The 13,738-nt window shown below is 44.6% G+C and overlaps 1 protein-coding gene across 2 annotated transcripts in view; it reads right to left on the reverse strand.

Moving 5' to 3' along the window:
• The window catches only part of LOC106565903 (pappalysin-1), a 125,708-nt gene that overhangs the window by 47,687 nt on the left and 64,283 nt on the right, over nt 1–13,738 (reverse strand). For both annotated transcript variants that reach the window (XM_045691089.1, XM_045691078.1), the window contains exons 11-13: nt 11,584–11,691; nt 11,242–11,377; nt 10,874–11,087 (exon numbers count right to left, since the gene is read on the reverse strand). In XM_045691089.1, the coding sequence (XP_045547045.1) occupies nt 10,874–11,087; nt 11,242–11,377; nt 11,584–11,691 (458 nt within the window). The remainder of the gene's footprint in view (nt 1–10,873; nt 11,088–11,241; nt 11,378–11,583; nt 11,692–13,738) is intronic.

The following is a 13,738-nucleotide window of genomic DNA, read 5'->3' on the forward strand; positions in this document are numbered from 1 at the left end:
GTTTCTGTGGCCGCGGGCCCCGGCGTCGGCGCTGTCCTTCCTGAGTCCTCTGCAACTCCCGCCAAGGAAGGGTCTCGTGTCCTCCCATGATTTCTTCCCAGGTCCAAAACTCCTTTACCTCCGTCACACGCTGCTTGGTCCTTGTGAGGTGGGATATTCTGTCACGATCGCCGTACAGAGTGGACCAAGGCGCAGTGTGAGTTGAGTTCCACATAATTTTAATTCACAGTGAAACAACAAAAACAACAAAACATCCAACCAACGTGAAGTACAGTGCGCACATAGGCACTAACTGAAACAATATCCCACAAAGCAGGTGGGAGAAAGGGCTTCCTAAATATGATCCCCAATTAAGAGGCAACGATTACCAGATGCCTCTAATTGGGAGCCATACAACTCACCAACATATAAATAGAATGACTAGAACACCCCCCTAGTCACGCTCTGACCTAAACACCAAAGAGAACCAAGGGCTCTCTATAGTCAGGGCGTGACAAACCTAAAACTTCTTACCCGGGAATATGGAAGACTCATGTTAAAAGGAACCACCAGATTTCATATGTTCTGAGCAAGGAACTTAAACGTTAGCTTTTTTACATGGCACATATTGCACTTTTACTTTCTTCTCCAACACTTTGTTTTTGCATTATTTAAACCAAATTGGGTATGTTTTATTATTTATTTGAGACTAAATTGATTTTATTGATGTATTATATTAAGTTAAAATAAGTGTTCATTCAGTATTGTTGTAATTGTCATTATTACAAATATATACATAAAGATCGGCCGATGAATCAGTATCGGCTTGTTTTGGCCATCCAATAATCGGTACCGGTATCGGTGCTGAAAAATCATAATCGGTCGACCTCTAGTCTCAACAGAACCACACTGTCTCAACATATCCACACTGTCTCAACACAACCACAACCACACTGCCAAACTGTCTCAACACACACAGAACAACAACCACACTGTCTCAACCCACATACAACCACACTGTCTAAACACACACACAACCACAGTCTCAACACAACCACACTGTCTCAACACAACCACAAGCACTCTGTCTAAACACAACCACACTATCTCAACTTACACACAACCACACTCTCAACACACTCACAACCACACTGTCTCAACACACACACAACCACACTGTCTCAACAGACACACAACTACAGTCTCAACACAACCACAACCACACTGTCTCAAAACAACCACACTGTCTCAACACAACCACTCTGTCTAAACACAACCACACTGTCTCAACACACACACACTACCACACTGTCTCAACACAACCACAACCACATTGTCTCAACACAACCACACTGTCTCAACACAACCACAACCACACTGTCTCAACACAACCACACTGTCTCAACACAACCACTCTGTCTAAACACAACCACACTGTCTCAACACACACACACTACCACACTGTCTCAACACAACCACAACCACACTGTCTCAACACAACCACACTGTCTCAACACAACCACAACCACACTGTCTCAACACAACCACACTGTCTCAACACAACCACAACCACACTGCCTCAACAAACACACAACCACAACCACACTGTCTCAACACAACCACACTGTCTCAACACAACCACAACCACACTGTCTCAACACAACCACACTGTCTAAACACAACCACACAGTATCAACACAAAACCACAACCACACTGTCTCAACAGAACCACAACCACACTGTGTCAACACACACACAGCCACACTGTCTCAACACACACACACAACCACACTGTCTCAACACACAACCACACTGTCTCAACACACAACCACACTGTCTCAACACAACTACACTGTCTCAACACACACACAACCACACTGTCTCAACACAACCACAACCACACAGTCTCAACACACACACAACCCCAGTGTCAACACACACCCAACCCTGGTGTCAACACACACACAACCACAGTCTCAACACAACTACACTGTCTAAACACACACACAACCACACTGTCTCAACACAACCACAACCACACAGTCTCAACACACACACAACCGCAGTGTCAACACACACCCAACCCCGGTGTCAACACACACACAACCACAGTCTCAACACAACTACACTGTCTCAACACAACTACACTGTCTCAACACACACACAACAACACTGTCTCAACACAACCACAACCACACTGTCTCAACACACACACACAACCCCAGTGTCAACACACACACAACCACAGTTTCAACACACACACACACACTGTCTCAACACACACACAACCACACTGTCTCAACACAACCACAACCACAGTCTCAACACAACTACACTGTCTCAACACACACACAACAACACTGTCTCAACACAACCACAACCACACTGTCTCAACACACACACACACAACCCCAGTGTCAACACACACACAACCACAGTTTCAACACACACACACACACACACACACTGTCAACACACACACAACCACACTGTCTCAACACAACCACAACCACACTGTCTCAACACACACACACAACCCCAGTCTCAACACACACACACACACTATCTCAACACACACACACACACACTATCTCAACACACACACACACACACACACACACACACACACACACACACACACACACACACACACACACACACACACACACACACACACACACACACTGTCTCAACACACACACAACCACACTGTCTCAACACAACCACACAACCACAGTGTCTCAACACAACCACAACCACACAGTCTCAACACACACACAACCACACTGTCTCAACACAACCACCCCTTCTCAACACACACACAACCACAATTTCTCAACACACACACAACCACACTGTCTCAACACACACAACCACACTGTCTCAACAACCACAACCACACTGCCTCAAAACACACACTGCCATACGGCATTCACCTGGCTGCCCTAGAAGTGGAACCACGGTAGCGTCCCAATTGGCACCCTATTCCCTATATAGTGCACTATATTTGACCAGGGCCCAAAGGGTAGCCATAGGGCTCTAGTCCAAGGTAGTGCTCTATATAGGGATTAGGGTGCCATTTGGGACGCAGCCAATGAATCAATGCCCACAGAACATCATCCCTGACGTCATCCAGTACAGTATGTCTTCATTATACATTGGAGAACACACAGCTATCTATAGAATGTGCTATATCTCCTCTTTCCATGAGATACACTTTGTTAAACAGATTTAAGCTACCAGAACCAGCAACACAAATGGATGAGTGAATGTCTTGAGTCAGCACACTACAGTATAGGGCTGCTGTAAGATTCTCTGGGGCTAGCTGCTCCGCTCAGACTGGGTTGAGGTTTGGTGGAGTAGCTACTGGTTATCAACAAGGTGTACTGTAGCCCTGGGTAGGCTAGATAGATACATTCCTTGTAGCTGTGTATCAGTATTTGAAAGCCCACAAGACACAAACACACACATTGTGGGAAAAAAAGATGAATTAATCAATCTAGAAATGTTTCACATATGGTCAGAGAGAAGTAGTAGGCATGCTTTTCAGTCTGTGCGTCCAGATTGTGTGTGTCTCTGTGATTGCACACACACACACACACACACACACACACACACACACACACACACACACACACACACACACACACACACACACACACACACACACACACACACACACACACACACACATACACGTGGGAGTGTGGTTAATGAATTAGGAGAAGTGGGATATTGTGAGCAGACTACAATGAGAGAGTCTGGCCAAGCGCTACGTTGGTAGCAGTCAGAGAACTTCAATGTTCTAGGAATGCCGGGACCCTCAAGGCTGTCTTCAACAACAGTTTGCCTGCTGTATTCCCTATACAGCACACTACTGTTGACCAGTACTGTTCTATGTAGGGAATAGGGTGCCATTTGGGACGCAGAGGCGAGAGGACATTAGAAAAAAAGCACAGCTGAGGACGTATGATTAAACTGTACTGTGCTACATGACTGGAACCTCTCTCTCTAGCATTATTTAAACCAAATTGAATATGTTTCATTATTTATTTGACACTAAATTGATTTTATTGATGTATTATATTAAGTTAAAATAAGTGTTAATTCAGTATTGTTGTAATTGTCATTATTACAAATATATCCATAAAAATCGGCGGATTAATCGGTATCAGGTTTTTTGGTCCTCCAACAATTGGTATCGGTATCGGCGCAAAAAAAACAAAACATAATCGGTCGACCTCTAGTCTCAACACAACCACACTGTCTCAACACAACCACACTGTCTCAACACAACCACAACCACACTGTCTCAACACAACCACAACCACACTGTCTCAACACAACCACACTGTCTCAACACAACCACACTGTCTCAACACAACCACACTGTCTCAACACAACCACACTGTCTCAACACAACCACAACCACTCTGTCTAAACACAATCACACTGTCTCAACTCACACACAACCACACTGTCTCAACACACACACAACCACAACCACGCTGTCTCAACACACACACAACCACACTGTCTCAACACACACACAACCACAACCACGCTGTCTCAACACACACAACCACACTGTCTCAACAGACACACAACTACAGTCTCAACACAACCACAACCACACTGTCTCAAAACAACCACACTGTCTCAACAGACACACAACTACAGTCTCAACACAACCACAACCACACTGTCTCAACACAAACACAACCACAAGGTCTCAACACAAACACAACCACACTGTCTCAACACAACCACAACCACACTGTCTCAACACAACCACAACCACACTGTCTCAACACACACACAACCACACTGTCTCAACACATCCACAACCACACTGTCTCAACACATCCACAACCACACTGTCTCAACACAAACACAACCACACTGTCTCAACACAAACACAACCACACTGTCTCAACAAACACACAATCACAACCACACTGTCTCAACACAACCACACTGTCTCAACACACAACCACTCTGTCTCAACACAACCACACTGTCTCAACACAACCACACTGTCTAAACACAACCACAACCACTCTGTCTAAACACAACCACACTGTCTCAACTCACACACAACCACACTGTCTCAACACAACCACACTGTCTCAACACAACCACAACCACACTGTCTCAACACAACCACACTGTCTCAACACAACCACAACCACACTGTCTCAACAGGACCACAACCACACTGCCTCAACATAACCACACTGTTTCAACACACAAAGAACCACAACCATACTGTCTCATCACAACCACACTGTCTCAACACAACCACACTGTCTCAACAAACACACAGCCACACTGTCTCAACACACACACACAACCACACTGCTGATGTGCCCTTGAGCAAGGCACTTAACCCTTATTGCTCCTGTAAGTCTCCCTGGATAAGAACATCTGCTAAAATGTAAATGTAGTGCTTTTCTCCCTCTCTCTTCCCCTCTTTCTCCCTCCTTCCACCTCAACAACAAACTCCGAAAGCCTAACATGAACCTCTAAACGTATAGCGAGAAGGCAGAGCAAACACAAACCGACACTCACAACAAAACCAAACTCCCTGCTTGAGCTACAGTGTTTACATTTTAGGATCCTTAGCTAAGTAGGTGGAAAGAAACAGGATTTATAGACAGCTTAACACTGAGTTGTTTTCATGCCACTTTACTTTACATGAACCATAAGGTATGCATTAAGTTATAGGTGTGGTTTCAGCTCCGTCTCCTGGATCATTTTTTAAACACTTGAAAAATGATCAATAGTCTGAAGACTACTAGAAGGGGCTATGACGAGTGTCCCATCACTCAAAAACTAAGCCTTCACTGGAAACGAGGACAAATGTAGAGAAAGACTCTAGAGCCTCCACACTTACAGTCCAACAATCTGCCATTACCCCTCAAATCTTCACATTTGAAAGAAGGGATGACGAAGGGAAGGAAGAGAGCGAAGGAACATAAAACCGGGACACGTTAATAGCTCGTGTTGTTAACAACTTAGGGAATAAGGGACTTTGTGTTTTGTTGAGGTAGAATTATTATTATCGGCAGTTTGGCTTGAGAGAGAGAGGAGGAAAGGGGGGAAGAGAGCAAAGAGAGGGGGATAAGTAGAGGGAGTAAGAGAAGAGGGTAGAAGAGAACATGGATGAGAAGAGGTGAAAGAGGTTGAAGAGGAAAGGGAAGAGGAAGCAGAAGAGAAGAGGGAGAAGGCAGGGAGCGAAGAGAGATAGAAGGAGAGGAATGAAGGGAAAAGGATGGAGAGGGAGGAGAAGAGAGGAGGATAGGGAATAGGATGAGGAGGAGGACAAATTAAGGTAAGGGAGTATGAGGAGTAAGAGGAGGAGAAATGCTCTAGCTTAAGACTCCCTGCACTAAATCCCTTCTAGAGGCTCAGGCGGGAGCTGTTGAAGCAGGGAGCCGCCAAATAGATCATATTTACACTTTGGATACGGCTGCCGCTGAGCACAACAAACCCCAAATATGTCAATACAAGGAGCCGTAATAGTAGGCAATTACTAATTAATAATGAATGCGTTGTTCCTCTGGGTCGGCATGGAAACTCCCACCGCCAGCCTCCCACCAAAGCTCTGCTACTGGAACAGTAAAATCCAGGACTGCGTCCCAGATGCCACCCTATTCCCTATATAGTGCACTACTTTTGACCTGGGCCCATAGTGCACTATGTAGGGAATAGTGTGCAATTTGGGATGCAGACCAGCTTTAGCGCAACCGAAGGGCACGAAAAGTGCACCAGTGCATTTTTAGAGTGGTTTGACCCTTTATTCATCCCAGGTTTTGTCTCATTGAGATCAAAATGTGTTTTGCAAGAGAGATATAGTTGACTGATTTTGTTTCTTGCATGTAATCTATTACAATGGTGTTAATAAACTATTGATTCAAACTTGTATGGACAAGGGAGGATTTCTTTCTTATGACAATGAAATGAGCTCCAGGTCTGGCATGCTAGTTGGTTTTGGAGCGTGCATAGCCTACAGAGCATCCAGAACGCTTGCTAAGTAAATCTACTACATCAGAACTTAGTACTTAAATCTTCTATAGCAGGGATGGACAACTTTGATGGGGTGGGGGCCACAAAAAAATCTGAATTCATCATGAGGGCCCGCAGTGTCAGTAATTTGACCGTGATTACTACAAGTTTAGATAGCTGGCTAGACTAACTTACCAGTCTAAAAAATATAGCTGACCTGGGCTAAGTGAGTGACTGTCAATTTATTTATTTAACCTTTATTTAACCAGGTAGGCAAGTTGAGAACAAGTTCTCATTTACAACTGTGACCTGGCCAAGATAAAGCAAAGCAGTTCGACACATACAACAACAGAGTTACACATGGAGTAAAACAAACATACAGTCAATAATATAGTAGAAAAATAAGTCTATATATAAAGTGAGCAAATGAGGTGAGATAAGTGAGGTAAAGGTAAAAAAGGCCATGGTGGCAAAGTAAATACAATACACTGCGTGCACAATTATTAGGCAAGTGAGTATTCTGAGTATTCTTATCATTGTTTCTATTCACATTTTCGAACTCCAAACCATATACCGTAATTTCCGGACTATTGAGCGCACCTGAATATAAGCCGCACTTTACACAGGCTTTAACGAAACACGGCTTGTAACAAAAATAAATAGGCTTTAACGAAACACGGCTTGTAATAAAAAATAAAACATTAGCAGTAAGCTTTAGTTGTCTTTTTGCACTGTCAATTCCTCACGCTGCTGTTTTCAACGTCTTATCATCGACTCATTAAGACCAAGCTCCCATGCAGCAGCTCTATTTCCTTTTCCAACAGCCAGATCAATCGCCTTCAACTTGAAAGCTGCATCATATGCATTTCTCTGTGTCTTTGCCATGATGAGGGTGACAAAATGACTACCGTAATCAGGATGGGAAGTTTGAGAGCGCTCGATTTAATCTAAACAGTAAATAAAAAAGTTGTTTGACCTTAATCCGTTCGGCAATTTCATTGGTCTAATGAAAGCTTCATGCCGCCAAAAAACTGAGCACGTCACAGAATGTGTTATTTTGGAAAGCGGGAAAAATCCATATATTAGCCGCGTCATTGTTTAAGCCGCGAGGTTCAAAGCATGGGAAAAAAGTTGCGGCTTATAGTCCGGAAATTACGGTAAACTTGAATGCTTATTGGATTTAATCATTTTCAGGTGATATGTATTTGTGTAATGAGGGAGGGTGTGGCGAAAGGGAATAACACCTTATATCAAGGTGTGCATAATTATTAGGCAGCCTCATTACCTCAGGTAAAATGGGCCAAAAAATGTATTTAACTGACAAAAACCAAAAATGTAAAATGCCTTTCAGACGGATGCGACACTCTTTAAATAGCTAAACTATTGAGGTGTGACCACCGGACATTCAAACGTTTTGTTGCGAATAGTCAACTGGGGCGCAAAAAACGCATGGGGAAGAAAATTAACTGCGAAAGACTTGAGAAGAATTAAACGTCAAACTACCAGGAACCCATTATCCTCCAGTGCCACCCTATTCCAGAACTGCAACCTACATGGAGTGTTCAGAAGTCCAAGGTGTCAAGTGCTCCAAGACATGGCCAAGGTCAAGAAGACTGAAACAAGACCACCACTGAATAAGATTCACACGTTGAAGCGTCAAGATTGGGCAAAGAAATACCTGAAGACAGATTTTTCAAAGGTTTTATGGACAGATGAAATGAAAGTGACTCTTGATGGACCAAATGGATGGGCCCGTGGCTGGATCAGTAATGGACACAGGGAACCACTTTGAGTCAGGTGCCAGCAAGGTGAAGAAGGGGTACTAGTATGGGCTGCTATCATTGAGGATGAGGTAGTTGGACCTTTTCGGGTTGAAGATGGACTGAAACTCAACTCCCAAACCTACTGCCAGTTTCTGGAAGATTCTTTCGTTAAACAGTGGTACAGGAAGAAGTCCTCAGCATTCTAGAAGGCCATGATCTTTATCCAGGATAATGCTCCATCACATGCATCCAAGTACTCCACTGCTTGGCTAGCCAGCAAGGGTCTCAAACATGCCTGAATAATGACCTGGCCCCCTTCCTCACCTGACTTAAATCCTATTGAGAACTTGTGGGCCCTTCTCAAATGTGAGATTTACAGTGATGGAAGACAATACACCTTTTTGAACAGCATTTGGGAGGCTGTGGTTGCTGCTTCAGCGAAAATTTATCGTGAACAGATCAAGAAACTGACAGACTCCATGGATGGAAGGCTCATGGCAGTTATTGAAAATAAGGGTGGCTATATTGGTCACTGAATATTTTTGAAAGGCCAAAAATGTTATATCATTGTCATTTTGTGTTACTTATCTGTTACACTTACTCCAAAAATTGAGAATAAACAAGTGAGTTGAGAGAAATAATTTTTGTAATTTAGTTGCCTAATTATTCTGCACACTAATAGTTGCCTAATAATTGTGCACACTTACATATTTCCCTGAGAAAGACAAAACTCACTTTTCCTTTGTTAAACATTTAGGTTTGAGGTTCAATAACATTTTGGATTGACTGAGAGCATTGTGTTTGTTCAACAATAAAATTAATCCCGAGGAATACAATTTGCCTAATAATTGTGCACGCAGTGTATAGCAAGTAAAACACTGGAATGGTAGATTTGCAATGGAAGAAAGTGCAAAGTAGAAATAGAAATAATGGGGTGCAAAGGAGCAAAATACATAAATAAATAAATACAGTAGGGAAGAGGTAGTTGTTTGGGCTAAATTATAGATGGGCTATGTACAGGTGCAGTAATCTGTGAGCTGCTCTGCCACCTGGTGCTTAAAGCTAGTGAGGGAGATAAATGTTTCCAGTTTTTGAGATTTTTGTAGTTCGTTCCAGTCATTGGCAGCAGAGAACTGAAAGGAGAGGCGGCCGAAAGGAGGAATTGACTTTGGGGGTCGCCAGAGAGATATACCTGCTGGAGCGCGTGCTACATGTGGGTGCTGCTATGGTGACCAGTGAGATGAGATAAGGGGGAACTTTACCTAACAGGGTCTTGTAGATGACTTGGAGCCAGTGGGTTTGGCGACGAGTATGAAGCGAGGGCCATCCAACGAGAGCGTACAGGTCGCAGTGGTGGGTAGTATATGGGGCTTTGGTGACAAAACAGATGGCACTGTGAAAGACTGCTTCCAGTTTATTGAGTAGGGTATTGGAGGCTATTTTGTAAATGGCATCGCCGAAGTCGAGGATCGGTAGGATGGTCAGTTTTACGAGGGTATGTTTTGCAGCATGAGTGAAAGATGCTTTGTTGCGAAATAGGAAGCCAATTCTAGATTTAACAATGATAACATAAGAGTAAAACTGCTAATGCACAACCACATTTTTAAGATTGCACCTTGTGTTTGCACCTTGTGAATTGATCCACAGGCCTACAAAAGGGGGCTGCCAGCTTCCCATCTCTGCTCTATAGGAAACTGAAGAATTGCCACCACACATATCAGCTGAATAACGCTAAGTGAGTTGTTGAGTTTGACAGCTCAGTGGTATGGGTCACAGAGCCAAAGACAACTCTGAGGAGGGCAACTTGTCTTTGTTTGTGGCATCAAACAACTTCCTATCAAGAGCAGATACTTAAATCCTCCTCATCCAATTAGCTTTTCTTGTTTGCTTCACTGGCAAACAACAAAAGCCAAAATGGCCCTATTTGTCATGACAGCCCCCTGACAAATTCTGAGGCCTGTGTGTGTGCGCACCCATGTGTGTGTGTGTGTTCGTGCATGCAAGCGTGCGTATGCACAGTTATACACATGCTCATTTTTAACATTTCTCTACACGTTTACTTCTACATGCATAACAGTGACCTTTTGTGTGTCTCCCCTTGCGCCCCCCAGCTCCCTCCTCACCTTTGACCCATGGGGTTGTAGATCTCGTTGCTCTGGCACCCGCTAATGGTGATTGGGTCAAAGAACTGGAAGGAGCGCAGGCCCACGCCAGAGATGGCCACCAGGTGGGAGCGGAACTGGACCAGGATGGCCTTGGTGCGGTAGAAGGCCACGCTCAGGTCATGGCTCACTGGGATTACCAGGGGGTTGGTCCTGCAGGTCAGACGCCAATCACCTAGAAGGAGGGAACAGGGAGAGGGATGGGGGGAAGGAGAGAGACAGGGAAAGGAGGGACAAAGAGGGATGTGGAAAGTTAGAGAAATAGCTCATATGGGATTCATAAGAGATCTTTCCACGCTTCCACAGTTCCATAGGTTGTATTTACAGACCTAAGCTGTGGATGACCTCCTTGGTGTCCACCAGTTGAACGGTGATGTTGCACTGTGTCTGGTCGATGTAGCCTGTCCCGTCTGCAGCTAGGTGGATTATCACAGCAGCAGCCACCATGGGGTGGGAAAAGTTGGCCTGGGTGAGAAGGGAATACTCACATTTAGTGCCCTAAACTATCAACACATTCATATAGGGCATATTACTAACTGGAGATATGTTTATGTAACTTCAGCTTTTGCGTAAATCTTCAAAAGAAATATTTGAGTCACAGGGGTCAGTCTCAGCCTTTGCCCACCCATATCCCATGACTCCTGACCTCTAACCTATGGCCTGTGACCTACCTTGAGCCAGTACTGGGGGTACCAGGAGGACTGCTGGGCCTCTCTGCAGGGAAACCAGGCGTACTGGGAAACCCCGTCAGACAGGTCAAACACCTTGGACTGGCATGTCTGATAACACACACAGAGAGACAGAGACAGAGAGACACAGAGAGACAGAGAGACAGAGACACACAGAGAGACAGAGAGACAGAGAGACAGAGAGACAGAGACAGAGAGACAGAGACAGAGAGACACAGAGAGACAGAGACAGAGAGACACAGAGAGACAGAGAGACAGAGAGACACAGAGAGACAGAGACACAGAGAGACAGACACAGAGAGACAGACAGAGAGACAGAGAGACAGAGAGAGAAATTAAGATTCGTAGTGACACCAAATATGTTTGCAACATTTGTACATAGAATTCGCACACATTTCGTGGAAACAAAATGTTTCTTAAAATGTCAGATAATCTTTGCTTCTTTTTCTGAAACAAGATAGTTCATTTTCAGATTATGAACCAAATCAATGTGTATTGGCATCATTAGAAAGTGTATTTTTCTGATTATTTTGATATTTTGTTGCCTTGAAGGTTGAGATGTGTTCAAAGCCCTGCCAACAGGGTAATTCCTGGACTTAATTAATGGTGTGAGGAAGTTGCTGGGGAAAACAAGGCTGAGGTGACACGGCACACATGGAGGGCCAGTGTAACGCGCTAAGCAAGTTTACGCCGTGAAAAAACAGGCAGTCTGGGGAAAGGGGAGCTTCAGTTCCCCTCTCTTTCTTTCTCTCTAAATATCTCACTCTCCATTACTCCTTTTCATCTTTCACTCCACCACTCGTTTGTTCCCTCTTTCCATCCCTCCATCTCTCCACTCTCTTTCTCTCTCTATCTCACCTCTAACTCTTCTATCTTTAATGTTTTTCTCAGAACCAGAGAGCCAGATGCCAACTCATAAGGCCTATATACTTCCATGCCTCTACCTGACAGCTCTACTTCATCCTCTGTATGAGGGCTGCTTAGTTAAGGACAGGCATAGATGGAAGGCTGTTTGTGTTGTTTGCTGTCTCTCTTCACAGGAGAGAGGTTATCTGTGACCAGTAGAAGCTGGTGAACCATGTTAGAGATAGCAATGGGAAAGGGGTATTTAATTATAATTATTTTTAACCTTTATTTAACTAGGCAAGTCAGTTAAGAACTAATTCTTATTTAAAATGACACCTACCCCAGCCAAACCTGGACGACGCTGGGCCAATTGTGCACCGCCCTACGGGACTCCCAGTCACATCTGGATGTGATACAGCCTGGAATTGAACCAGGGACTGTAGTGGCAACCTCTTGCACTGAGATGCAGTGCCTTAGACCACTGTGCCACTCAGGAGCCAAGGTAGGCATACCTACATCAGTTAGTTGTACAACTGAATGCATTCCACTGAAATGTGTCTTCCGCATTTAACCCAACCCCTCTGAATCAAAGAGGTGCGGGGGGCTGCCTTAATCGACATCCACGTCTTCGGGCACCCAGGGAACAGTGGGTTTACTGGGGCAGAATGACAGATTTTTACTTTGTCATCTCGGGATTCGATCCAGAAACCTTTTGGTTACTGGCCCAACACTCCTACCCGCCAGGCTACCTGCCTACCTGGGGGGAGAGTGTACAGACACAGGCACAAGGACAGACAGTTTCGCCCGGAGCCTGATGCCAGTGAAATCAGACACCTGTAACCAGAGACGTCCACCCAGAGCTAGACGAACCAGACGCAGTGGTGGAAACTACCCAGAAGCTCTTGGAGAAATCTATCTGTCCCCTGGATCTGCCAAGGTGACAGTTATGGATAGGCAGAGGAGGGAGCTGAGGTGACGAAGACCCAGCTACCTGTGCGTATCTGTTGTTGTTTGGTGATATTCTTCATGGTGCTTCCCTCTCAATGCACTGGGGTACATCAGTCTTGTGTTGAGAGTTGCTATGGCTCCTCACCCTGCTGCAGACTGAAGCGGTGAGTGAGTATTGCACAGGTGACAGCCAACCAATGACTTATTTATGTAAACACAGGTAGCACTGAGTCGTCGTCCCCCACCCCCCTCGGGTGTTTTTATAACACCCCACAGTTTTCGACAGACAGAGCTAGCACACTGTAATTGCACGTCAAGCTTGCCCTCTAGCAAACACCTATAA

The sequence above is a fragment of the Salmo salar genome, chromosome ssa01 (assembly GCF_905237065.1).
Source record: "Salmo salar chromosome ssa01, Ssal_v3.1, whole genome shotgun sequence".
Taxonomy (NCBI): domain Eukaryota; kingdom Metazoa; phylum Chordata; class Actinopteri; order Salmoniformes; family Salmonidae; genus Salmo; species Salmo salar.